Source organism: Hypanus sabinus, chromosome 3, assembly GCF_030144855.1.
Source record: "Hypanus sabinus isolate sHypSab1 chromosome 3, sHypSab1.hap1, whole genome shotgun sequence".
Taxonomy (NCBI): Eukaryota; Metazoa; Chordata; class Chondrichthyes; order Myliobatiformes; family Dasyatidae; genus Hypanus; species Hypanus sabinus.
In genome coordinates, this window is record NC_082708.1 from 31,163,223 (window position 1) to 31,191,089 (window position 27,867).

At 39.4% G+C, this 27,867-nt stretch overlaps 3 protein-coding genes across 7 annotated transcripts in view; 1 reads left to right on the plus strand and 2 right to left on the minus strand.

Annotated features, from left to right (window-relative positions):
* Positions 1 to 6,297, minus strand: part of LOC132391151 (copper-transporting ATPase 2-like) — a 113,561-nt gene extending 107,264 nt beyond the window's left edge. Inside the window, exon 1 of the mRNA XM_059963981.1 lies at positions 6,243 to 6,297. Coding sequence (XP_059819964.1) covers positions 6,243 to 6,248 — 6 coding nt within the window. The 5' untranslated portion in view covers positions 6,249 to 6,297. The remainder of the gene's footprint in view (positions 1 to 6,242) is intronic.
* Positions 5,882 to 14,959, plus strand: alg11 (ALG11 alpha-1,2-mannosyltransferase). Its single transcript, XM_059963993.1, has 5 exons — positions 5,882 to 5,991; positions 6,521 to 6,619; positions 11,198 to 11,431; positions 12,466 to 13,391; positions 14,496 to 14,959. Exons 2-5 carry the CDS (start codon positions 6,582 to 6,584, stop codon positions 14,771 to 14,773), a joined length of 1,476 nt encoding a protein of 491 aa, XP_059819976.1. The 5' UTR covers positions 5,882 to 5,991; positions 6,521 to 6,581; the 3' UTR covers positions 14,774 to 14,959.
* An 18-nt stretch (positions 14,960 to 14,977) lies between these two features.
* The window catches only part of LOC132391156 (serine/threonine-protein kinase Nek5-like), a 49,797-nt gene continuing 36,907 nt past the window's right edge, over positions 14,978 to 27,867 (minus strand). For all 5 annotated transcript variants that reach the window (XM_059963999.1, XM_059963996.1, XM_059963997.1 and 2 more), the window contains 6 exons: positions 26,365 to 26,439; positions 26,158 to 26,223; positions 22,646 to 22,787; positions 19,626 to 19,778; positions 18,189 to 18,306; positions 14,978 to 17,446 (listed from right to left, as the gene is read on the minus strand). In XM_059963999.1, the coding sequence (XP_059819982.1) occupies positions 17,167 to 17,446; positions 18,189 to 18,306; positions 19,626 to 19,778; positions 22,646 to 22,787; positions 26,158 to 26,223; positions 26,365 to 26,439 (834 nt within the window). In that variant the 3' untranslated portion in view covers positions 14,978 to 17,166. The remainder of the gene's footprint in view (positions 17,447 to 18,188; positions 18,307 to 19,625; positions 19,779 to 22,645; positions 22,788 to 26,157; positions 26,224 to 26,364; positions 26,440 to 27,867) is intronic.

Genomic DNA, 27,867 nt, shown 5'->3' on the forward strand with positions numbered 1-27,867 from the left:
ATGGTCTCCACAATACATCTACAGAAGTTCCTGAGTGTATTTGTTGACATGCCAAATCTCTTCAAGCTCTTAATAAAGTAAAGCCTCTGTCTTGCCTTCTTTATAACTGCATCAATATATTGGGACCAGGTTAGATCCTCAGAGATCTTGATACCCAGGAACTTGAAACTGCTCACTCTCCCCACTTCTGATCCCTCTATGAGGATTGGTATGTGTTCCTTTGTCTTACCCTTCCTGATGTCAACATCAGCTCTTTTGTCTTACTGACGTTGAGTGCCAGGTTGTTGCTGTGGCACCACTCCACTAGTTGACACGCTATTTAAAGACAAACGTTTCAGATTTTTGTGTATGCCTTGCATTTCCCTAATGTTCACACTCTGGATTTAGAGACATCTGCAAACCTGCATGTTTCCTTCATACCCAGCTTCAATCATCTCTACAATTCAAGGGTATGAACGGCTCAGTGGAAGAACGGCTGATCTATGCAATGGTACCTATTCCCAGGGTTGTAGAATGTATTTAATTTTATACTCAGCACAATAGAGTAAAAGAATCTGCAAATATTGCCTGTTTTTGAGAAGCATATCACGGATTCATATTTGCAACAAATGCAAAAATAACGTTTGAAATCAAATCTGTTTATTTAAATATTCAAGCATAGTGAAAAACATAAACATCAGGATGAATCAGTGTTAGGTAATATTATTTTCAAAATATATATGATATCCAAAATGTTTCTGAATGGTAAATCTGTCATTTATCTAATCTTTGCCCTTGAGACTACAGACAAAGCCATCAATTACTTGGAGTAACACAGACAAACTACTGGAGGAACTCAGCAGGATAGGCATCATCTATGGAAAAGAGCAAAGAGTTGATGTTCAGGAGTGAGACCCTTCATCAGGACTCGATTGAAGGTCCTACTGAAGAGTCTCGCCCCTGAACATCAACTCTTTGCTCTTTTCCATAGATGCTGCCTATCCTGCTGAGTTCCTCCAGCAGTTTGCGTGTGTTGCTTTGGAATTCCAGCATCTGCAGATATTCTCGTTTGTGTTTGAATTACTTAGAGTATCCTCTGCTCCAGTAGAAACTGCAGTCGTATCATAGCAACTGCATACCTAGCATAAAAGCAACATTCTGTGGATGCTTTTTTGTTTTGTGCAGAAAATCAGAATGAAAGATGCCAACAATATGAATCCTGAGTGAAAATCACAGAAAAAATGTTTGCAACAGATTTTAGATTTGAAATTGACTTTGGAACTAATGAAGTAAGAATTGCTACCTTATAAATACTGTGAATTTTTGATCTGCAATATATTCATACTCAGCTTTTTTCAAGAAGCCAATTCTCCAAGCCACCTAACTCTTTTTTTTAATAAATTTTTCTTATTGAATTTTCAAAAGAGCCACCTAACTCTTGATCTCCTTTTAAGACTTAGCTGTGTAGTCACCTGGATGAGGTGTGGTTTCAGGTAATCGGTGAGGACATAGCAGTAGAATATAATGGGACAAACAAGAAGGTCATCCGCTTTGATAGAAAAATTGGAAAAGCAGAGCAATTTTTAAATGAAGACAGAAATATATCAGTGTTCACTCAGATCTGAGTGTCTGTGTATGAAACACAACATGTATAAATGGCACACATTCATGACAAGAGGAATTGGGCACAAGATATCAGGTTTCAATTACATAGGATCACTTCTGCAGTATTCTGCACAATCTTATCTCCCTGTCCAAAGATATAATTGCCATTGAGGGAGTAGAGTGTAATTATTCCAAATGTATTCCAAGAATTCTAGGTTTTATTATAAGAGATGATAGTAAGTAGACTGGGTTCATATGCCGTTGAGTTTAGAATGAGAATGAGAGGTCATCTCGTTCAAATTCTTAAAGGGTTCAACCTGGTAAACAAAGAGATAATGCTTCCCCTGGTTGGAGTGTCAGAAAATGAGGAGTGGGTCATACAGGCCAGACAGAAGACATTTATCCATCTAAAGTGGGGTTCCCAACCTTTTTTACGCCATGGGGGTAAATACCATTAACTAAGGGGCTCATGCACCTCAGGTTAGGAACCCCAATCTAGAGTAGTGAATCTTTGGAATTCTTAACTCAAAAAGGTTTCAGTTGTTGAGTATATTCATGGCCTAGATCGAACATTTTGAGGTATCAGGGGCAACCAAAAGTTGTAGGGTACTGTAGGAAAGTGGTGCTAATGTGAAAGGCAACCTATGATCTTATCAAATGGCAGAACAAGCAGAAGAGATAAATGGCGTACTTCTGCTTATATTACTTTTGTTCTTATTTGGCCTTTTACTATTACTATGACTGAAAACCTCGAGATTATTTTTAACCCTGCCTCCATCTCATATCTTCTTTCAGTGCAATTGAGCAAAGACTTTACTTTCTGCGAAGGCTGAAGAGAGCTGGACTGTGCACATCCATACTCACAACGTTCTGAAGATGTGCAATGGAGAGCATCCCAAAAAGCTGCATCACGGCATGGCACAGAAACTGCAATGCAGCGGACATGAAGGCTATACAACTGGTAGTCAAAACTGCCCAGTGCATCACTGGCACCATCAAGGACATACTGTATATACAGAAAGGTGCCAGGTAAAGGCTAGCAATATCATAAAGTATCCCACCTACCCTGCTCATGGACTGTTTGTCCCACTCTCATCAAGGAGAAGGCAACGTAGCACCCATGCCAGGACCACCAGAATCAAAAACAGTTACTTTCCTTCAGAGTAAAGCTGATCGACACCTCCACCCACTAACACCCATTACTTCATTATTTCCTATCAGAGTCACCTTATGTACAGATTCTCCTATACCTAGCAACACTTTATGGACATACAATCAATCTATGTATATAATCTATTTTATGTATTTATATAACACACACAAAATGCTAGTGGAACGCAGCAGGAAGTACAGTCGACATTTCGAGCCAAGATCCCAGTCCCAATGAAGGGCCTCGGCCCTGAAATGTTGACTGTACTTCCTCCTATAGATGCTGCCTGGCCTGCTGCATTCCACCAGCATTTTGTGTGTGTTGCTGCAATTTCCAGCATTTGCAGATTTCCTCATGTTTGCGTTATGTATTTATATTTTGTGTATTTTTTATTATTGTTTTCTTTATCTTACTGTGTTTTTTTTTGTGCTACATCATATCCGGAAGAACAATAATTTGGTTCTCTTTTACACTTATGTATTGGAAATGACACTAAACAATCCTGAACCTTAAGAAATATTAAGAAAAGATGGTGGGCAACAAGAGAGCAATTTTCTGAGAACCATGACATACACAGATTCCTCAGTCCTAGTGCAGAATTCTGATAAAGTTCTTAAAGGGCCTGAGAAGTTGGAGGATTTGTCAGTGAAGAGTCCAGAAGGAGAGTACGCCGTCTCACAATAAAGTGAAAACCAATTAGGAATGAGATCTGGAGAAATTTCAATGCTCAGAGGCTAGCAAGTCTTTGGAATTCTTTATGTTAAACAGTTCATTAAAAACAGAGACTGACAGATTTCTAGATATGAAGGGACATGGGGACATTACAGGAAAATGTTGCTCGAAATGGAAGAACAGCCAAAAAAACTTACAGAGCAGACTGAAGGTATCACACAGTTTATTCCTGTTCTGAATTTTTATCTTATTTTAAGACTCATAGGGCTGCTCCTAATTCTCAAATTTTGTTAAAATCCACATGCCCCACTCTGATGAGAAGTAAGATCTCAGGGGTTGCTTGAACCCACTTGCAGGAGCATTCTCAAGAACATCTCAGCAATGACTGCCCATGGTATGAATGACGTTGATTCTATCTGACAGCAAACTAGAAAATACAGGTGACCTCCTACATTATAGCCAATTAGAGAAGGAAATTCCCTCGTATAGAATTCACGAATCACTACTTAGTATTTTAAATTATGGAATAAAATTTTCTCACAGAACTTTTGAAGGCAAGTCTACAAGTCTACAAATTTTGTAGACCAACAAAAAAAAGTTTTATTTTATTTAAATTTTTTTCAGCTTGCTTTCCTTCATGGATGCATCACACCTTATGTTACAGAAAACAATATGGCCCCATTTTCTACGAATGTAAACCTGCCCCCCCACCAGTATAATGCAGAGATGTCCTGTAAAAGCAGAAGCTTCTAGAAATGCACAGCAGGTTAGACAGTATCTGTTGGGAAAAAAAATTGGGTGAGGGTCAGGTCATGCCTGATTACGTTTCTCAAGGAGGTGACAAAATAAATTGATGAAGGTAGATTGGTAGATGTGGTGTATATGGATTTTAGAGAGGCACTTGACAAGATTCCCCATGGCAGGCCCATTCACAAAGTGATGAGGCATGGGATCCACAGAAACTTGCCTACTTGCATTTGGAATTGGCTTGCCCACAGAAGGCAGAGGGTCATAGCAGACAGAGCATACTCCGCCTGGAGTTCGATAACTAGTGGTGTTCCACAGGGATCTGTTCTGGAACTGCTGCTCTTTGTGATTTTTATAAATGACCTGGATGAGGAAGTGGAAGGATGGATTAGCAAGTTTACAGATGACATGAAGGTTGATGGTGTCGTGGGTAGCGCAGAAGGTTGTTGTAGGTTAGAACGGGATGAAAATAGATCTGGGTGCAGAAGTGGAAGATGGAGTTGAACCTAGAGAAGAGTACAATGATACACTGGCAGTCACCTCCCAGTTTCCACCCAGCGAACAGGAGTCACATGCCACTCATTTCCAACTGATCACCTGCTGCCTATTAAAACCCAGCTCTCATCCACAATCCTTGGTCACTTGTTTGAACCATCCAACCTCAAACAAATACCTTGTTGCTTTGTCATGTTTAGTAACTGGTCTCTCTTGTTTTGCGGCCACCTCCACCCCGGCTTGTAATTTTGCAGTTTATTATTAAACTACTGCTGTGTTTGGGTCAAGTCTCCCCAACATTTCCTGACAGGAGGTAGAGTACAAGTTAAATGGCATAGTTCTTAGCATTGTGGAGGAACAGAAAGAAGGTTGCTGTGCAAGTTGATAGGGTGGTTAAAAAGATGCATGGTGTTCTGGCCTTCATTAGCTGAGTGAGTGAATTCAAGAGCTGTGAGTTAATGATGCAACTCTATAAAACTCTGGGTAGACCACACTTGGAGTATTGTATTCAGTTCTGGTTGCTTCATTACAGGAAGGATGTGGAAACTTTATGGAGGGTGCAGAGGAGATTTACCAGGATGCTGCTTGACTAGAGAACATGACTTTAAGGAAAGGTCGAGCAAGCTAGAGCTTTATACTTTTGAAGCCAGAGAATGAGAAGCAACTTGATAGTGGTGTAAAAGTTTCTGAGAGGCATAGATAGAGTGGGAAGCCAGCATCTTTCACTTAGGGGACAATGGCCAGTCCCAGAGGATATACACTAAAGGTGAGTGGAAGAAAGGTATGAAGTCAAAGGTAGGTTTTTTTAAACAGGGTAATAAGTTCAGGAGCACTCTGCTGGGGTGAGGCTGATGTGATGCAATAGGGACACTTAAGAGTTATGGATTAGATTAATAGGTTAGCACAACATTGAGAGCCAAATGTGCTGTGTTCTCCCAAAGTAGGGGGCAGAAACCACTGAATAAATTTTTTTGTTTAATATTAGCCAATCTATCTTGTCCAGCTTTGCAGCCACCCCGTCCAATTAGCAGTCGAATGGAAATACAACAGAAGGAACCCGGAGCAATACACAAGATGCTGGAGGAACTCAGCAGGTCGGGCCCTTTTGTGGAGAGAAACAGGCAGTGGACATTCCGAGTGCAGACGCTTCAACTTGTCCAGGCCAGATGACGGGTCTCTGCCCGCATCTTCGACAGTCCATTTCCCTCCACAGATGCTGCCTGACCCCCAGAGTTCCTCCGGCATCTCAGTTGTGGTAATCAAACGTCAAGAGAGTTGTATGTCAACGTAAAAGCCACAAGAGCTGAGAGCAGTCCTGCAGGAATCCGGATTTTTTTTTACAGGTAAGAACACAAAGTCACAACCGCCTGAGGAAGGGGCGAACGTGTCCGAAGTGCCGCAATTGTCACCATCTTCAAAGGGGATTGCGGATGTAACTTTATAAACAAAGCAGTGCCACTCTCCAAGATTCAAAACTCCCAAACGTTGACATGATGGTGTAAAGATATGGCATGCGGGGCATTGTTTTTAAGCTGCAGAAATTACGGCGGGACTGAAAGAGGTCGGCGAGTCGTCGCGGTCACCTGTCACTCACCCACATCCGATCACCGAACCGCGCCCGGCCGTCCGGAGCGAGCGGGCGTGACGCCATCGCGCCGTCCGGAGCGAGCGGGCGTGACGCCATCGCGCCGGCCGGAGCGAGCGGGCGTGACGCCATCGCGCCGTGCGCCCCTGCCCGTGACGTCACCGCCACGGGGCATTCTCTGAAGAGGCTGGTCTAACTACCACCTTTCCTTTTTTTTAATTGTTGCGACAATAGTTCTGCGGGAATAAATTTTTACAATATATATAATCTTTTTAAAAATTATCTAGAGTACATCTGGAGGTCGGAGAGAAGGTCCGGGTCGGAGGTGAAGCTGTCGTGTTGTCACCCATGGCTGCGAGTGGCTGGTGTGTGTGTGAGTTTCTGAGGTGAGGAAAGGGGAGCGGGGGCTTCGCTCTTCGGCCGGGCAGCCACCGTGTGTCTGGGGTTGGTGTAGCCGCTCGGTTGCTTCAGCTGTGGAGGATCATTCATGGAGAACTGAGCTCACTGCAAATACGGAAACACCAGGGATTCTGCAGATGCTGAAAGTCTAGAGCAATACACTTAAAACAATGGACTAATTGGCCTGATGACGGGTCGGCTGTTCATTTCCTTCTACAGATGAGATCCTCCAGTATTTTACATACATAATATAAAATTGAATTTTACATTAAGACCCTTCTGCCCACGATGTTGCGCGTTTAAGTTCAAGTTTCTAGGAAAATTGCAAATGTCACTGACTTTTTAAGAAGGGAGGGATGCCAAAGAAAGGAAATTATAGGCCAGTTAGCCTGACTTCAGCAGTTGGAAAGATGTTGGAGTCCATTTTTAAGGATGAAGTTTTGGGGTACTTGGAGGCACGTGATAAAATAGGCCAAAGTCAGCACATTTTTCCAAAGAGGAAATCTTGCCTGATAAATCTGTTTGAATTTTTTGTTGAAATTACATGCAGGATTGACAAAGGAGAGTCAGTGGATGTTCTTTGTTTGGAATTTTCAGAAGATCTTTGACAAGGTGCCGCACATGAGGCTGCTTAACAAAATAAGAGCCTGTGGTGTTATGGGAAAGGTACGAGAATGGATAGAAGATTGGCTGACTGGCAGGAGGCAAAGAATAGAAATAAAGGGGGCCTTTTCTAGTTGGCTGCCGGTAACAAGTGGTGTGCCACTGGGGTGGTGTTCAGACCACTTCTTTTCACATTATACAGTATGCCAGTGAATTGAATGAATGAGTTGATAGTTTGTGGATGATGCAAAGATAGGTGGAAGGGCAGAAACTGTTGAGAAAAAAAGGGTGTCTGCAGAAGGACTTGAACAGATTGGAGGAATGTTCAAAGAATTGGAAGATGGAATATAGTGTATGGAAGTGTATGATTGTGCACTCTGGCAGAAGGAATAAAGGAGTGGACTGTTTTGTAAATGGGGAAAAAAATTCAAAAAATCAGAGGTGTAAAGGAATGTGGGAGTCATCGTGCAGGATTTCCTAAAGGTTAACTTGCAGGCTGAGTCGGTGGGAAGGAAAGCAAATGCAATGTTAGCATTCATTTCGAGAGAACTAGAATATAAGAACAAGAATGAAATGCTGAGGCTTTATAAGGCATGGGTCAGATCGCACGGAGTACTGTAAGCAGTTTTGGGCCCCTTATCTAAGAAAAGATGTGCTGGTATTGAAGAGAATGAGGTGGAATCTCATTGAAACCTATCAAATATTGAAAGGTCTGGATAAAATGGATGTGAAGAAGATTCCTATAGTAGGGAGTCTTAGAACCAGAGGGCATAGCCTGAGAATTGAGGGACATCCACTTAGAACAGAGATGAGGAAATTTTTCTTTAGCCAGAGGGTGGTGAACTTGTGGAATTCTTTGCCATAGATTGCTGTGTGGGCCAAGTCATTGGGTATATTTGAGGCAGAAGTTGATAGGTTCTTGATTAATCAGTGCATCAAAGGTTAAGGAGAGAAAGCAGGAGAATGGGTTTGAGAGAGATACTAAACCAGTTATAATGGAATAGCAGAGCAGACTCGATGTGCTGAATGGCCTAATTCTGCTCCTGGGTCTTATGGTCTTACAACGATTGCATGTACTGAGATGCAGTGAAATCAAGGCATCTGTACAGAACATTTCAAAGCACAAGTTCTTTGAGGTAGTACAAGGGAATCATGCGAAGTATAGTGTTATGCTTCTGGTTAAGGAGAAAAGGCAGGAGTTGCCACTTGAGAATTGATTTTAAAATTTGCTGAGTCCTTGGTAGTATATTGGTTATATTCCCGCCTAACATGTTCTCCACTGGGGAGGTGCAATTTTGGGGTGCTTAACTGGCAAAGTCTTGTGAAAGGGAGATCTGAATGTGTAAGTCTCTCCCTGCCAGTACGTAGCCTCTCCCAACAGCAAGCCTCATGTAGTGCCTCCTGGCTGGCGACACGCAGAAACTGAACTCCTTTCAGACACAGGCTAAACTACAGAGGACCTCCTGCACACGGAGCGCGCAGGCCCACCAGTGTGTAGACACACCCTGGTGTTCGTGAACCAGGTCCCCAGCTATAGGTGAATAGCTTGTGAGCAGCCTTAGGAGAGACGAAGGCTATGGGTGTAACGCAGACATGTGGAGTGGAGCCCCTCAGGCAGCTGGACGTCACTGAACATCCTTCCAGCAGCTCCTGCAGCCAAGCTGGTGCCAAACATACTGCTTCATAAGCTTTCATCTGGATGACATTGGTGAGGTCGAGAGGGGGATTTTGACGACTGAGCATCTCAGTATCTTCCACCCATGATGATGATAAGCCATTGTCCTTCAAGACATTCAGATGCCAACCAGTTGATGATGTGTTTCTCCCGCTATCCGAAGGTAGACTGTTCCTATGAAACGGTTCGTAAGCTGGAATGTCGGAAAGTGAATAAGCAATTACCATTTATTAATATGGGAAAAACTTGCGAACGTTCCCAGACCCAAAAAATAACCTACCAAATCATGCCAAATAACACATAAAACCTAAAATAACAGTAACATATAGTAAAAGTAGGAATGATATGATAAATACACAGTCTATATAAAGTAGAAATACTTTTCTGCAATCTTTGCAGCACTGTCTAGCATAGCGTATAATCTCGCTACGTAGCGGAAGCAGTCTCTCCAGTAATCTTTAAGCTATGAAGCTGCAAATCATACCAAATAACACACAAAAATACACAGCATATATAAAGTAGAAATAATGTATGTACAGTGTAGTTTCACTTACCGGAATTGGGAAGACAACGAGCACACATGATGATGATGATGATGTGTTAGGCTGAGTCATCGAAGGTTGGGGTGCTTGGCGATTCTTTTCCAATAAATTGCAGTTTCATCATAGTTAAATACTTGCTTATACGAATAGCCACCTTCTGTAATTATTTTCTTCCGATCTTCTGGGAACTTTTCGGCAGCTTCAGTATCAGCCGAAGCACTCTCTTCGGTAAACTTTAAGCTATGAAGCTGCCCTCGCCTCAGAAACTGACCAAACCACCCATGACTACCTTTAAATTCCACTTTCACAACACTTCCATCACCATTGTCGAGTGCTTTCTGTTTCAGCTTATTAAAATGACTGATTTCTCCTTAAGTGTAAGATAACTTAATGGAACACCATGCTTTGTACACCCATCAATCCACTCAAGCAATAGACTTTCCATTCTATCCATTATTGGATGCCAACTAAGAGACCACTTTGCTACGAGCAGAACCAACAGTAACATCGGCAGCTTTCAAGATTCTTACTCTGTGTGTAAATACTGTAGGGCGAATGGTGGAAGCAGGCCAGGTTCAACACGTGAACTATGTCCTTACTTCGTTCACCACAATCAAAATGCTTAATTATGTCTAGTTTTACGCTAAGTCTAATACCCTTACAGGCTCTTTTAGGCTTTTCCAAAACCTTAGAACTCATCTTGCTAAGGGATGCACAAAATAAATCGACACGTGTTTAGGCAATGCCGGCTAGAATGCAGTTTCGAGGGAGGAGCTTGGCTGCTTGGGGCGCGCGCTGCCTTTTACCTTAACAGTGAAAACACCCTCTGTTAGCGAAAACAGTTAACTAATGTAGGTCTTTCGTAACAGTGAGGTGTCATAAAGCGAACATTCGAAAAATGGGGGCCACCTGTACTTGTACAAATAGAATTAGACAATTCAGAAAATTGTCATGATTATGATTCAAAAAATTCTCCAACAGTATGTTTAATGTATTCTGAGACTATCCATATACAGTTTAGCTACTCGGATTTAACTTTCCACTCTGTCTGATGACTATGACATCTTAGTTGCAGGCTCTTAATAGTGTGCATACTCACTTCATACCTATACAAATCTTTCCATCCAGGGATCTGAACTTTGAGGACAAGTTTGTTAAATTCCACAGCAACAAACCGGGTGCAGGAGGTCAAACAGCACCTATGGATGGAAATAGTCAATGTTTTGGGCTGAGACTCTTCATTGGGACTCGACCTGAAATTTTGACTATCCACTATTTGCTACAAAAGCTGTCTGATCTGCTGAGTTCCTCCAGCGCCTTGGTTGTTACAATGGATTCCAGTATCTGCAGTCTCTTCTGTGTCCATTTGGAGGAGTTCTGTGTTATTTAGCTGAATTTAAATTCCACAGATGAATGTGTTGGGAATATATCCATGTGGACAGTACCACCACATCCTGCCTTCTTACAGTGATTGCTTCTGAATTTTACAAGTATACTACTAAAATATGTTTTTAGGTACTTTGGGCAAATTACAAGAGATGGTTGATTTCCTTAGACCACTTCTGAGTAAGAGGGTTAATACAAAGCAGTTCCAATATAATTAAAAAACTTCTGTGTGTCTTCCCAAGTGAGCCAACTTCAGGGGAGAGGTTACAAATAGTGTGGCAAGAAAATTCCATTTTCTAAAGTCTAAGATTTTTACATTTGTGATACAAACATTGATATTGTTTTTCTTCCCCTATTAGGTTTATTTTTTCGTTAATCACTCCCATGCTTTTTGTAACCACTGGTTTACTGTTTGCCCTCATCGTTATTTTGCTAATCATCCGATTCTGGATCTGTTCAAAGAAGAAAGCATCTCAAACTCCAGGAAACAATGTCAAGAAATCTTTGGCAGTAGCATTCTTTCACCCTTACTGCAATGCTGGGGGTGGAGGAGAAAGGGTGTTATGGTGTGCAATAAGAGCTTTACAGGAAAGGTGAGTTACTTCATATGGAGTCTCAATTTGTAAAGTATTTTCATTTAACATTTTTTGGAAAGTATTTTCTAAAAGATTAATTAAATTATAAAAATATTTTGTTTAATTGTGACTACAGGTAAAAGGCGAACTTATAGCCCATTGACAACTTTTTATAGTATTCAAATCAATTTATGATCTTGTTTTTCCCTACACATGATCCCTTCCAGCCCAACAATGTGTCTGTGTCTCTGCATAGAATAAATGTGCTTCTATCATGCATTTATAACTGTAGCTCTGTCAAAAGATTACTGTGGGCTATACTGCACTGAAGCAGACCCCACAGTTTTTGCTGCACTTCTGAGTTATTGTAGTAGTAAAATTACACTCGTAATGCATGTTTGAGCCTGCATAGCATGTTATTGATGGCTTCCAGACATTCCTCTCTGTCCTCTATCTGCAGACTACTCTTTACAATAAAAATAATTTTAACAATCAAGGAACACTTATATAGGGTGAAAAAGCAATCTGCTGGAGGAACCTTGCAGATCAAGCAGCAGCTATGATAGGAAAGGACTTTGAACTGAAAGGATGCTGAGTTTTGAACCAAAATATCAACAGTTCCTTTCTTCCTATAGATGGTGCTTGAGCCACTGAGTTCCTCCAGAAAATTGTTTGTGCTTCAGATTCCAGCATCACCAGTCTTTCTTTCGTGTCAGCTTAAGAAATTAATGTTATTAGAATGAAAATTCATGAATCGAACATTCACAATTCAAGGAATATCAAAATAGTACAAATGTCATTGAAAGCTGTTGCAGATTCCTGCTGCGTATATATTTAAATAAGTGAAATATTTTTAATCAGATTCTATGAATTAATTCTGCATAACTAAAATTACCACCACCATGCATTTATCATAAATGTTGCTAATGTATGCTTGCTATGTATCAAAATCATCAAGTGTGCTATAAAGTATCTTTTATAATATGCCTGCACTTACAAAAATGATACATTTTGTTAGTCCTGTTCTAATTTTTATGTTTTGGGATTCACAGATACAACAATATTAAAATTATCATTTACACTGGAGATTATGATGTTACAGATCAAGAAATACTCGCTGGAGCATACAGACGATTCAATATCAAACTACCCCAACCTGTTCAATTTATTTTTCTTGAAAAGCGATATCTTGTGGAAGCTAAGTTTTATCCATATTTTACACTGCTAGGTCAAAGTCTGGGATCTGTTTTGCTTGGATGGGAGGCCCTTATGAAGTATGTTCCTGATATTTGTATAGATTCCATGGGCTATGCATATGTGCTTCCTCTCTTCAAGTACTTAGGTGGTTGCCAAGTAGCATGCTATGTTCACTATCCTACCATTAGCACGGACATGCTCTCCGTGGTGAAGGACAGGAACCCAAGATTTAACAATGCAGCTTTTATATCAAACAATCCTGTCCTGAGCAATCTCAAACTTGTGTACTATCATATTTTTGCCATGCTATATGGATTGGTTGGTTCCTGCAGTGACATTATAATGGTAAATTCCACATGGACTCTGAATCATATTCTCGCTCTTTGGAAAGCAGGAGATCGAACCCACGTTGTCTATCCACCTTGTGACGTTCAGACATTGTTAAATATTCCATTAGAAGATGACAGTAACAATACAGAACATTCCATTGTTTCAATTGCGCAGTTTCGGCCAGAGAAGGACCACACTCTACAAATTAAAGCTTTCCATCGGTTCCTTCAGAAATGTACTCAGATGTGCAGTGTGAAACTAATACTGATTGGAGGGTGCCGTAATGCTGAGGATGAAGAACGAGTATCTTACCTAAAAAAACTCTGTGAGAATTTAGAGGTAAAAGAGAAAGTTGAGTTTAAGATTAACATTTCATTTGAAGAACTTAAAAAACATCTGTCTGAAGCTACTATTGGTCTGCATACCATGTGGAATGAACATTTTGGTATAGGTGAGCATGTTATATAATTATGTACATCTTGGCTGTGATTTTTGCAAGTTTCTTTTGACTTGGACCATTTTAAAGAACCTGGCATGCACTTTACGGTTATATAAAATTTAATGCTTAAAGTATTATAGACTCATGGTGTGCTTTTTGAGATATTTAGCATTAAGTGCTTAAGGGATTGCCTATAAATATAGTCTTAACTACAACTTAAGCTTCAAAACAAAACTACATGGATAAGTAACATATTTATGTTTATGGAATAGTAAATCAGTGCAACTGAAATAAATACAGATGAGCATATAAACAATAGGACAACAAATTTCCCTTTCTCCATGTCTCTCCATCCTAGAACAAATGCCCTGTTAAATCCCAACTCCATAACAGCAAAAAGTAAATCTACCTGAGTCATAATTGATTTTCACACTGCAATTGTGTTTGCATGTAATTTTAAAGGTACTAGGTGATGAACAATTTAGGTATGTAGTTTCTTTTTGCAATTTTACTTTCTGCATATTAATAATACAGCTGTTAAACAAGAAGTTGCATCAGGTGCTAACTAATCCCCTTTGCAGTTCATTCAGTAGGACCAATAGACTGAGGCTGAATTGCTTTCTTTGAGGTATTTAAATGTGGTTGTGGTGGCACTTCTTAATCTGTTGGGAAATGCAGCAAAATTCCATCCCTTCATTCAATAGGAGCCATTGAAAAGAAAGATGCGATGTGACCAAAAGATTAAAATTTCAGTTAGTTAAGAAAAATAAGTAAAAAAAAATTGAGGCTAGACTAAAACCGGGAAATTTGGAACATGTGGTTTGAATCAACTTTTGATATCTTTTTGTACTACCATGTAGTCCTGGTATAAGTCTATAGATAGGCATTGAATCACCACGAAGATTCTGTATCGAGAGAGCCTAGAAAATGGTTGCTTTAAAAGGAAGGGATTTATGGAATGGGAATTTGTAGTCTACAACTATCCATGTGGACAGTTCCAAAATACTAATTTTGCAAAAAAACTATTAAGTTCCTAATGCTATGATAATGAATGTGCTTTTGTCACTGCATTATTGAGCTGCCTCATCAATCATTTTCTCACCTTTTTTTATATAGGTGTTGTGGAATGCATGGCCGCAGGAACCATTATTCTGGCCCATAACTCAGGCGGGCCCAAGCTTGACATTGTGGTACCTTATGATGGAGCTGAAACAGGTTTCTTGGCAGACAGTGAAGAAAGTTATGCTGATGCTATGAATACTATTCTAACACTATCACCTGAAAAGAAAATGGAAATTAGAAAGAATGCACGCCAGTCTGTGAGCAGATTCTCCGACCATGAGTTTGAAATATCATTTATATCTGCTTTGGAACCTTTCTTTAGCCCAAGATGATTACTAAATGTGTCTAAATAATGGCTCAAGCTAAGATTATTAAATAATATTTGTAAAATAGGGAGTCTCTCCTTATTCTCCATCCTAAGGGAGGAGAGGCAAAACGATGCACAATATTATATAATAGTTTGTATATATTTGAGAATGTTTACATTTTGTTCATCAATAAATATGACCATAAAAGTCCTATTCAGATCAGGTGTTTAATTTATTTTCAAGTTCATTTGCCTTGTTTGCTGTTTCAGTAGTGATATAAACAACTTGACATAAGGAAGTGTAAAGATAATAACAACTGCTAAGAGTACAATAGCCATAAAACTTAGATTATAAAGGTAAGTATATCAACATTGTTGGATGAAGGTCAGATAGATGCTGATTTGTGAGATGCAGAAGGTCTTGCCAGGTCTAAAACCATGTACCTAATATTGAGTTGTTAATCTGCTGAAACTGCAGCACAGAATACAAGCAGCATGCAAAAACAGATTTAGTCACGAATGATAACAGACAATTGAACAGTTACCAGGAGGCAGTATCTCCTTTATTTATTGAATGGCAGACCCAGGAATGGGAGTGCTAAAGTTAATTCAGAAACATTTGCAATTACAGTGGATTCCAGTTCATTGGGGAACATCAGGACCAGTACATTTTGGTAAAAAATTACATAATTAAATGAAATATGGAATAACTTAGAATACTACCAATATTACTACAGTACCATAAAACTGTGTATTAGTTGCTAATTGCTATTGATGGAGGAATTCACCCAGTGTACACTGTGTGTTCTTTTGACTTACTGTAAATGAACAATATCAGCGTGGACATCAAGTGAGGATAATGAACTACCTTTATTCAATGTTTTTAATGATTCCATCCTCCAAATCCTCAATTTCATTGTAACTTTCAAGATGATTGTCAATACCTTCAAATTCTTCATGGTTCCTAACTTGTTGAAGTAGTGAAATCATTTTACTTTCACTCCCAGCTATTTCTGGCATCTCCATGCCTGAATGCTTGAAACCACAGTGACAAAAATCACTACTGTTTGTATATGCAACTGGTATTATTTAAAACCTGTTCACTTGAAGCATGATGTAGTATCTAATGGCCACATAAGTGCACATGACTAATGCTAGTTAGAAACTGTTCAGCAACAGTCTCCTGACCCAACTAACTGGAAAAGTGTTCTAAATAAATGAAAGAAATCCAGTTATTTTCTCTAATAGTTTTTGTTAAGATTTGTTCCAAATAACTGGCTGCCCCCATTAACCGATGGCACAATTAACCTGAATTCACTGTATATTCAGCCAGTAGGGCTTGTAAGTTGTTGCAATCTGAATTACACTGACTGGGGAACAGCTGACTGCCCATGTGGTGGTAATCTCTTACTTACCCTCATTTGGTGTCAACCAAATTGCGTTTTGGAGGAAAATTGCAGCTATAATATCTTGAATATTTGCTGTATTCTACTGTTTCAGAAAGTCTTAATTTTTTAAAGTTCAAAGTTTGAACTTTAAATTTGCTTTTTGAATGTTTGCTGGCAAAGTCTGCTCCAGATCACTTCTTGTATGCCTACTTCTGAGTGTTCAGAACCATTCCTATTGTATCCCAATGAGCATAATTGTGGTGCCACATGACACAGTACGTGTCCCTGGTATGACATTGGGACTTTACTCCAGCAAGCACTGTTCATTGATCACCTCTGGCAGTGTTGCCAAAAATAGCTGCTTTTGCCACTGATTACTCCTGCAAATGTCACTGGATCCATAACTCACAATGTGTGTGGTGGGCACAAACAAGAAAAAAGTTTTTAAAAATGAATATTTGTGAGAAGAGGGCTGTTAATTTTAAGTCCTCTTCTCACAAGATGGCAATGGATGCAAGACGTGTAGTTGCAGCAGCAGCAGTACCACACAGCTGAATCGTGCATTCATACATCAGAAGATGCTTCCATCAGACAGATTATGATTAACTGTCCTATAATTGGTATTAAATTTAATAGTTCTTTAAAGGTGCCAATCAAATCTATTTTAAAATCTTTACGAACAGGCTCAATGGCATGTTTTCTAAAAAATATTGAGACCAAATAAGTAAATTCCATGTGATGAGTAGGCAAGCAGACCTAAAACTGTTTCTGCTAAGGTGGCAACTTTGCTAATTTTTTCCAGATATGACCATACTTACACACATTTACTCGCTGGGGAGGAACATAAAATAATTATATATTCATCTGATGCAGATTGGATGGTCTGTTCAGTTGGTTACTGCAAGTGAAAGTCAAAATAGAATATATGCAAGTAACAGCTTGAGGAATTAGTTTTTGTCTAAAATAATCAAAATTCTAGATTTGGGATGTTTGGAATGACATTCTAGTTCATTGGCTGTAGAGTATATAACTACCCATAAACATTCTCAGGAAGTTGCATTTTGTTCTGTGCAGTCTTAACTGAATCAGGTACAGGCATTTTGTTTTGATCACAGCATTGCCCTGGCTTGCTTTCAGTATTGAGGGCATTCATTTCCGTGAGATCCTCACTCTCCTCTCCCTGTCCACCATGTATACTTTGACTAGCTCCTTTCCCTTCATTATTATCAGTTTCTGCTGGTTCACCAATTAGTTCTTGCAAGGACTCCACCAGCTGTTCTGTGAGTTCATCTTCTGATTCTTCAAAATTTCTAAAGAATAAATATTCATAGAAATGTCACAATAATATAAGGTTGTACATTACAACATTGAAAAATGTTGGCAAGTCAGTGCAAAATAGTCCATTGTAACACTTCATAACTTCTGAATCTTGCAACTCAAAATGAAGCTAGAACCGTATTTTTTTAAATTGGATCATTTCCAAAGCAATTGTGACCTGTGTAAAATCTGAAATACTTCAAGGTCACTGTGAAAGACATGGATTTTATGTAGAGTCATTCTGTTCTTCCTGGGGAAAATGGTAATTTTATCCTATCTGTTTCTCCCCATGTGAAAATCCTGCATCAGGATACATTCATATGGCTTAATTTAGTGTGGCTTTGGAATGTAATTGCCCAAATATGTTAAAGTGCATGGAAGTAATAGGCTCTTTTGACCCACCAAGTCTGTGTTGACAATCAAGCACGCATTCTCCCCACATTCCCATTCACTCCCCTAGAGACTATTCACCAACTTGGGCATCCTGCACATTTTTAGGTGTGGGATGGAACCTACATGGGCATGGGGGGATTGTGCAAATGCCTAGTGGACAACACCAAGGGTCAGGATTAAACCTGGCTTGCTGGAGCTGTGTAGCAGAAAATCTGCTTAAATGCTGCTTAAATTACCTTTACTCCAGTTGTACTTAAAGAAGGTTGGGATAAGAGTCATTTGGAGCATAAAGACTGACATTTGACAAGTTTTGGTAAGCTAACAGTAAAAGGAAATGCTTACGTGTCATCATCATCAGATCTGGGCTCCAGTCGTTCATTATCTACTTCGATGTCAGAGAGAGAATTTGACTCAGAATCACTGTTCTCCTCTGTTGGTCTCAAAGGAGTTGATCTACCATCTATTGAACCAAAACATGGGTGAATCAATAATAGGCATGTATTAAAAGGCAACAAAAGACTAAATGGAGCGGAGGCTTAATTTGGGATACAGTGAACACAGGTTTTCTCTTTTCTCTGTTGTAGGAAAATCCAGTACCATATGAAAAGGCAATTACTTCACTTCTGTACCAATAATTACTTTTACTACTTCAAACCAAATCACTAAATTAATCACCAGGTACTTTATTCTGTATAATTGTTGAGTGTCATTTTTATTGCATGTAGTGACAACATACTATAGAAATTACTAAAGCATTCTGTTAGCTTTCCTAATTCTATGTTACACCCGTGTACTGGCCTTTTGCAAAAAAAATGCATTTTACTGTGCATCTGAGATTAATATCTCATTGGTGACACAGTTCCTCCAAATGTGTAGTATATTTCCGATGCAGTGCTAACAAGGTTACCGTAAGAATCAATTAAAATTACAAATCAACTTTATTTATCGTATAGATTTACAGGTATTAGGAAATTGCTGCAGAATCTCTTGTGTTTCTTGTTAATATTTTATTCAATCAGTGCTAGAGAATCAATATCAGTTTCTGTTCCAGTATCCATTCTATCACTTCTGGAAAACTCCAAGATTCAAAGAATTGTCTTTGCCCATCTCCTATTTTGCATCTTCATGAAACAACACCAGTTTTCACATCTATACTAACAGCATCTATCTGAACCTTACACCATCTGTCTTTATCCCTCCTCTGTCCCTGGATTGTCAGACATCCAGTACAAAATGGGCAGAAATGTCCTTAAATACAGAAAAATCTGAAGCCATTGACTTTGGTTTACTGTATCTTCCTAGCAACCATACAAACTTATTCTTCTCAATTAGCAATTACAATGGAGGGTGTGATATGCATATCTGTACTCTTTACACTATTGCTAAGATTAACTAATTTCAGCTCCTGAACATCACATATCTTTGCCCTATATTTGGAGAGCTACACATTTCAAGGCTTCTGAAAGGAAGGTGTTTTCGGAAATAAGCCAGTAAGGTTGGGCTAATGATCTTTATACTTAATGTTAAGTGTTCAGATTTGGATAAACCGTTTTTCAAAAATAATACGATACACATTTCTTTGTACATTTTGTTGTTATTAAAGCAGGGATGTAGTTCACATTTTCTAAATTAATTTTGATTTTTTAAAAAATGTCACAAATTTATGTTTTACTAGTACATAATTTAGAACTTACAATGTTTTTCTGATTAAAATTTATCTCACTGTAATTAAATTCCACTTTACTGTAATATCTACTTAAATGCAAAATTTTTCTTTACCGGTGTTGTCTGCAGAAACAGTCAGACCAACTGAAGACAGTTCAGCAGCCATTAGTGCATTCAGCAGAGTATCAGGTCGTTTCAGTTCCCATTGATTCCTGTTTCTTGAAACATCTGCTTCCATCACAATGACCTGGTCAACTGCAGAAGTAGCTAAATAAAGGAGAAATTAAGTGCAGCAACAGTCATATAGGGTCATACATTGCTATAAATTTTCTGGGGAAAGAAGCTCTGTGGCATGTCACAATTTTTATAATAGAAAACCTACAGCACAATACAGGCCCTTTGGCCCACGAAGTTGCGCTGAACATGTCCCTACATTAGAAATTACTAGGCTTACCTATAGCCCTCTATTTTTCTAAGCTCCATGTACCTATCCAAAAGTCTCTTAAAAGACTCTATCGTATCTGCCTCCACCAGCGTTGCCGGCAGCCCATTCCACGCACTCACCACTCTTTGAGTAAAAAACTTACCCCTGGCATCTTTTCTGTACCTACTCCCCTGCACCTTAAACCTGTGTCCTCTTGTAGCAAACATTTCAGCCCTATGAAAAAGCCTCTGACTATCCACACAATCAATGTCTCTCAACATCTTATACACCTCTATCAAGTCACCTCTCATCCTCTGTCACTCCAAAGAGAAAAGGCCAAGTTCACTCAACCTATTCGCATAAGGCACGCTCCCCAATCCAAGCAACATCCTTGTAAATCTCCTCTGCATCCTTTCTATGGTTTCCACATCCTTCCTGTAGTAAGGTGACCAGAATTGAGCACAGTACTCCAAGTGGGGTCTGACCAGGGTTCTATATAGTTGCCACATTACCTCTTAGCTCCTAAATTTAATTCCGTGATTGATGAAGGCCAATACACCATACACCTTCTTAACCACAGAGTCAAACTGCGCTGCTGCTTTGAGCATCCCATGGACTCCGACCCCAAGATCCTTCTGATTCTCCACACTGCCAAGAGTCTTACCATTAATACTATATTCTGCCATCATATTTGACCTATCAAAATAAACCACCTCACAGTTATCTGGGTTGAACTCCATCTGCCACTTCTCAGCCCAGTTTTGCATCCTATCAATGTCCTGCTATAACCTCTGACAGCCCTCCACACTATCCACAACAACTCCAGCCTTTGTGTCAACAGCAAATTTACTAACCCATCCCTCCACTTCTTCATCCAGGTCATTTATAAAATTCACGAAGAGTAGGGGTCCTAGAACAGATCCCTGAGGCACAACACTGGTCACCGACCTCCATGCAGAATGTAACCCATCTACAACCACTCTTTGCCTTCTGTGGGCAAGCCAGTTCTGGATTCACAAAGCAATGTCCCCTTGGGTCCCATGCCTCCTTGCTTTCTCAATAAGCCTTGCATGGGATACCTTATCAAATGCCTTGCTGAAATTCATATACACTACATCTACTGCTCTTCCTTCATCAATGTGTTTAATCACATCCTCAAAAAATTCAATCAGGCTCGTGAGGCATAACCTGCCCTTTACAAAGCCATGCTGACTATTCCTAATCATATTATATCTCTCCAAATGTTCATAAATCCTGCCTCTCAGGGTCTTCTCCATCAACTTACCAACCACTGACTCACTGGTCTATAATTTCCTGGGCTATCTCGACTCTCTTCCTTGAATAAAGGAACAACATCCACAACCCTCCAATCCTCCGGAACCTCTCCCATCCCCACTGATGATGCAAAGATCATCGCCAGAGGCTCAGCAATCTCCTCCCCTCGCCTCCCACAGTAGCCTGGGGTATGTCTCACCCGGTCCCGGCAATTTATCCAACTTGGTACTTTACAAAAGCTCCAGCACATCCTCTTTCTTAATATCTATATGCTCAAGCTTTTCAGTCTGCTGCAAGTCATCACTACAATCACCAAGATCCTTTTCCATAGTGAATACTGAAGTAAAGTATTCATTAAGTACCTCTGTTATTTCCTCCAGTTCCATACTTTCCCACTGTCACATTTGACAGGTCCTATTCTTTCACGTCTTATCCTCTTGCTCTTCACATACTTGTAGAATGCCTTGGGGTTTTCCTTAATCCTGCCTGCCAAGGCCTTCTCATGGCCCCTTCTAGCTCTCCTAATTTCCTTCTTAAGCTCCTTCCTATTAGCTTTATAATCTTCTAGATCTCTAACATTACCTAGCTCTCTGAACCTTTTGTAAGCTTTTCTTCTTGACTAGATTTATTACAGCCTTTGTACACCATGGTTCCTGTACCCTACCATAACTTCCCTATCTCATTGGAATGTACCTATGCAGAACTCCACACAAATATCAACTGAACATTTACCACATTTCTTCCGTACTTTTCCATGACAACGTCTGTTTCCAATTTCCTGCCTGATAGCCTCATAATTCCCTTACTCCAATTAAATGCTTTTCTAACTTGTCTGTTCCTTGCTCTCTCCAATGCTATGGTAAAGGAGACAGAATTGTGATCACTATCTCCAAAATGCTCCCCCACTGAGAGATCTGACACCTGACCAGTTGTTACCTAACTCAAAATTTTGAAGTCACAAACTGCTGTAAGTGTGACCCAAGACAGAACAATGAGGCACCTATGGCTTTTGTGAATGATGTCTTTGTTCTTAAGCAGCAGAATTGGAGGACTGTAAGAGAAACAAAAGAATAGAATAGAATAGAAATAGAGTGAATTAGATTCAAATCGGAAACTTAACAAATTATTTTTCAGGACCTAGACACTGCTGGTGAGGCAAGTATTTATTGTCCATTCCCAAAAGTCCTTGAGAAGGTGGCAATAATCTTTCTTATAGCACTCTCTTGTTCAACTTAATAACTTAACAATCTAATAACATAGGGAAACATATTAGATACCCAATGTTAGACTAAAATTGTTACATTTCATTCAGTTATATTTATTAACAGTTTAACTATTAGAAACTGTTGATTGTTAAATAATGGTGCTAATATGGGAATTAGAAACACATCACTAGAGTAGAGTAAAATGAATGAACAGTAAAATTATTATGTACCTTCCATGTGAGAAGATGTAACTTCCAAAGTTTTACTCGCTAGGTCATCCATAAAACTTCCTGCCTTGATGAACTGCCATTTCTTTTGTTTAAGGTTGTTACCTTCCTTGTGGGTCAGTCTCTTGTTTAAAAGATCCAATTCCTAAAATATATTAGCATACAAAGCATCTTTGCTAATTCATCTTTTACAATAATTATCTCAAATTCAAGGCAGTATTGTAATTTTGGTGAATTTTAGATTTGTGGAAATTCATGGCACCAAAGAAAGACATTTCACTCATCATATACTTGCTTACCAGAAATGGATTTCTGGTTAATCTCATTTCCCAAGTTTTGGTTATAGCCCTTCTGAGATGGCTCTCAAAGGTTTCATACTGTATGTTTTAAAGTGAGGTGCAGCTTTCTCCTTTTATCCTGCAAGTTCTAGACTCATTGACTGACTATTTTTCAACTCTCCTCAAATTCTTTGACTGACTGAATTAAAATGTACCCTTCTAGGTTACTGACATTTCTGCGAAGGGAAATATGCCTTTTGAGTTCAGCTTGCCTGGGCTCTTCATTATTCCTCACAATTAAATTAAATTAAATTGTCAGAGTTGATGAATTGAGCTGAAAGGCCTGTTTTCTATGATTTCTACCAGTTGGAATGTCAGGCTACAATTATGTTAGTTTGATGCCGCTTAATGCAGTTTTGGTTACCATGCTTTAGAAATCTGAGCTTAAGCTAGAGAGTCCTCCTAGACCGGAGGATTTGAGTTATAAGGAGAGACTGGATAGGCTTGGACTGATAACCCTGGAAAGAAGGAAGGATGAGATGTGACCTTATAGAGGTTTATAAAACAATGAGGGCCATAAGGTTGAGGTTGATAAGCACAGTCTTTTCCCCCGAATAGATTAATCTAGAACTAGAAGGCATAGGTTCACAGTGAGGGGAAAGATTTAAAGTGATCTAAGAGGCAAGTTTTTCCATACAGATGTGGGTGGGTATATTGAACCAAGGGTACAATTACAATGTTTAAAAAGCATTTAGCCAGGTAAAAGGATAGGAAAGGTTTAGAGGGATACATGCCAAATGGGATTAGCTCAGATGGGCAACTTAGTTGGCATGGACAAGTTTGGCCAAAGGACCGGATTTTGTGCTATAAAACTCCAGATGTATAAAAAAAGATGGTGGTGGTGCTGGTGAAGGAATGGATTGGGGCAAAGACAATACCTGTGATAATTTGAGGCCATTGTTTCAGTGGGGATCATAGGGGAAGTTAAAGAATTTTAAAGAAGGGTTACATTTTGGTGCTTTGCAAATAGCAGGTCAAGACATAGTCTAATGTATAGGAAAATACTCTTAAAAGACTGAGCCTGGCCAACCTCTCCCTGTATCTCAGGCACCTAGTCCTGGCAGCGTCCTTGTAAATCTTTGCTGCACTCTTTTCAATTTTACCACAACTTTCCAAAAACAGGGTGACCAAAAGTGTACAAGGTACTCCAACTTTAACCTCACCAACAACTTATACAACTACAACAATGTCCCAATTCCTATACTCAGTGCCCTGACTGATGAACGCCAGCATGTTAAATGCCTTTTTCACCAACCTATCTACCTGTGATGCCCCTTGCAACAAACTGTGCACTCTATTCCTCAGTTCCTATATTCCATTACACCCCCTCAGAGTATGAGTCCTATATTGGTTTGACTCTCCAAGAATGCATCACTTTACACTTCTCTGTATTGAAATCCATTTGCTAGTTCTCAGCCCACTTCCTTTCTGATCAAGATTCCCCTGTAAACTATGATAACGTTCTTCAATGTCAACAATACCTCCTAATTTTTTACCATCCACAAACTTACTGATTGGGCCTTGTATATTTCCACCCAATTCATTTATATAAATAACGAATAGCAAGAGTACCAAAACTGACCACTGCAGTACACTATTAGTCACTGGCCTCCATTCCAAGGGAAAACCTTCAAACATCACTCTCTGATTCCCAACTCTGAGCTAATATTGAATCCACTTAACTAACTCTCCCTGGATTCTTTGAAAACAAACCTTCTACAACTCATCATGCGGGAACTTGTCGAAAGCCTTGCAAAAGTCCAAATATACAGCCTCCACTGTCCTAGCCTCATCTATCTTTGTTGATACCTCTTTAAAAAACTAAAAAAGACACGTTATACACAACTTCCCTTGCACTAAGCCATGCAGATCCCTAATTGGAATGTCTATCCAAATGCCAGCAGATCCTGTCTTCAGAATTCCCTCCAGTAAATTCCCCACCACTTATGTCATACTGACCAGCCTGTAGTTTCCAAGCGTGACCTTGCTACACTTCATAAACAATGGAACAACATTAACCACCTTCCATTTAATCTTTGGGAACTTCACCAGTGCTTAATGCTTAAACAAATATCTCTATGAGGGCATTTACAATTTCTTTTCTTTTACAATTTCTATGGTGAGGATTTAACCACCTTAAAAATGGCAGCCATCACCTATGGGTCGAGAATCAGGTGGCCCTGTTAATCTCTCGTGAACCTACTCTCTTCTCAACCATCATTTTACTCATAACATAGCTACAGAAAGCTCTTGAGAATTTCCTGAAACTTTCCTACCAGGATCATCTTATTCCCTCTTCCTGGCCTTGTGATTTCCATTTTAAAAGAAATCTTAATCCTTTTAAATTCTTCACGGGATTTCCTCATCCCTGACTTCCTAAACCCAATGCAGGGCACACTATCCTTGTTCAATCTAGGGGAAAGAGGGACTGAGAGCAGAGTTGTGGAAAGTAGCTCAGATACAGTCAAAGGTTCTCTCCATTATGGTGGAGGGAAAACAACCATTCTTTTTAAGTACCTTCTGTTACTTTTGGAAGAGTACCTTTGTAATTCATTGGAAAGATGTTACTCATTGTCAGATTTGTCTTAGAAAATAAACAAAGTGACTGAAATTCTGCAAACTTTACTCAACGTGAGCATTGGGTCACTTCCGGATCAGTGAGAATAACAGTGTTGTCAATGAATCATATGTAGATGGACAGCTGCTTGCATCTGACTTACAATCCAAGCCTTAGGTAAAATTTAAGCACGGTTGCTTTAACTTGGCAAGTGGGAAGACCAGGCCAAATACCCTAATATGTCCTTCTGATTGTCTTGTTGGAAGTTTTCTTCACTAAATCCAACCACTCTGAACACATCACATTTGCTGGTGAAGGCCATGTTAATCCCCCAAGTATTTTAGAGCAAAATGCCTGCTAAAATTTAAGAATTTGTGAGCTTTTCCTTACTAGTCATCCTCTTTATTTTAGATTGCTCAAGATATTATATTTTAAGAGAATGGTTATTAATCTATTCAGGGGAAAAGACTGTGCTTATCAACCTTATCTATGGCCCTCATAGTTTTATAAACCCCTATAAGATCATATCTCACCATTCCCTCTTTCCAGGGAATCAGTACATTTTAAGAGGGTCCACACTAATTTTTTCTTTTAGAAGACATAACAGCCATTTCCTTTACCTCCTTTTGCTGGGAATCTTCATGATGCAGTTCTCCATCCAGCCGTATTTCAAACTTTATACCACCCTTTTGAGGAAGAGAAGTTTTGTGTAACTATTTATTATGAAACATTAAGATTATTGCCTTTCAAATATACTGCATCGGGAATCCACTACGAACAGTGACATACTCCAAAGTATTGCCAGGAAATGAGAGTTCACAATTCACCTTGTGTTCTTGTTCTACTTCTTCACTTTCCAATGAATGGTGAAATCTCATCTGTTTCAGTTCTTCCTCAATAACCTAGGAAGTGTAAAATATATTGAATGGTTGAGTAAAAAATTCAGAACGCGAGAGAACGTGTTCCTATTGTATAACTATTTTGTTAATGTGTCTGTGGTCTGGAGTTCGTTTTGATTCATGATCTAAATTTTGGGAGGAAGAAAACATGATAAACCATGAAATTCTCTTTATATGTTATTTTTGTGCAGTTTCTTTTAAATGGAGTGACTGAAACTTATCTAACACTGTATCATTGAACCTGGGCAATCAGACACATTTCTGCACATACACTCTCATTTCTGTTTTCCATTGAAATTTTGAAGAGAAATATGTACAGGCAGAATATTATTTTACAGGATTATGTTCAGTAGCAATGACAGTGAGACTGGTAATCAGTTTCATTATTCTAAGAAATCTTGTAAGAATTTGGAACGGTAAGAAATCTCTTGATTTTTACAGATATATATATATACAGTATGCACAGTACTGTATGTTTAAAGAACCTGAAATTCATGAAAGTTCAAGAATCTTCCTACCATAATATGGAAAAGGCCATGAAGAGCATAACGACAACATTATTTGTCATTACATTATCATTCCAAATACTGATGAACATATCTTGTAAACTAATCTGTACATATTTCTCTTCAAAAGTCTTAGGTAAAAATCTAGGGTGCCTAAGACTTTTGCACAGTACTGTATTTGTCAGCATAGAGCAGAGAGAGAATTTGTAAATCTGTTGGGAGCGAAGGATGTTGGAAATCGCAAGGCTGGAGCCCCATGGGAGGGATGTGGACCGGTGGCAAAGAAGCAGTGCCAGGAATGGGGGGGGGGGGGCGGGGGCGGGGTGTGGGTGCAGACACACCCAGCCCTGAGACAGCAGGCAAGGTTATTTGATTCCAAGCAATTAGTTTATTGATCATTACAAATCAGTCTCTGGTGCTTACTGCTCCCTCCCCTCTCCCTTCCCCTTTCTCCAACCATGATTCCCCTCTCCCTATCTCCTTCCCACTTTCTGTCCCCAAAAGAGACCCAAATCAGAATCAAGTTTATTATCACTCACATGTCACAAAATTTCTTTTTTTTTTGTGGCAGCAGTACAATGCAATACATAAAATTACTACAAATGTCTTAGGCCCCTTAGCTATATATATGTTTCCATGCCTTTTGCACAGTATTGTATCTAATCTTCCTTTGGCACAATGTTTAGGCTTTGAAAAATGAATTAAAATTTGCATATTTTGGTTCCTTCTTGCTGTCTATGTGAATCCTTTAATGTGATTGTTGTTCAGCTGGCTTGATGACACCAGAGCTGCAAGGTGCATAAGTTCTTACAAACTGTCACCTGATTCCAGCAGCACTAGCAAAAGAAAGTTCCTACCAAAGGGATTGCAAGAGAGATTGCCAAAGAAATTACAGAATTGATGGCTTTGTGGCCATGTTTGCAGA

Excerpts from the sequence above, each read along its gene's own strand:
- alg11 (XM_059963993.1), top strand. The coding sequence starts at position 6,582 with ATGGCTGCGAGTGGCTGGTGTGTGTGTGAGTTTCTGAG. Across the intron at positions 6,620-11,197 it reads TGTGTGTGTGAGTTTCTGAG|GTTTATTTTTTCGTTAATCA; the intron begins GTGAGGAAAGGG and ends TTCCCCTATTAG. Across the intron at positions 13,392-14,495 it reads GAATGAACATTTTGGTATAG|GTGTTGTGGAATGCATGGCC; the intron begins GTGAGCATGTTA and ends TTTTTTATATAG.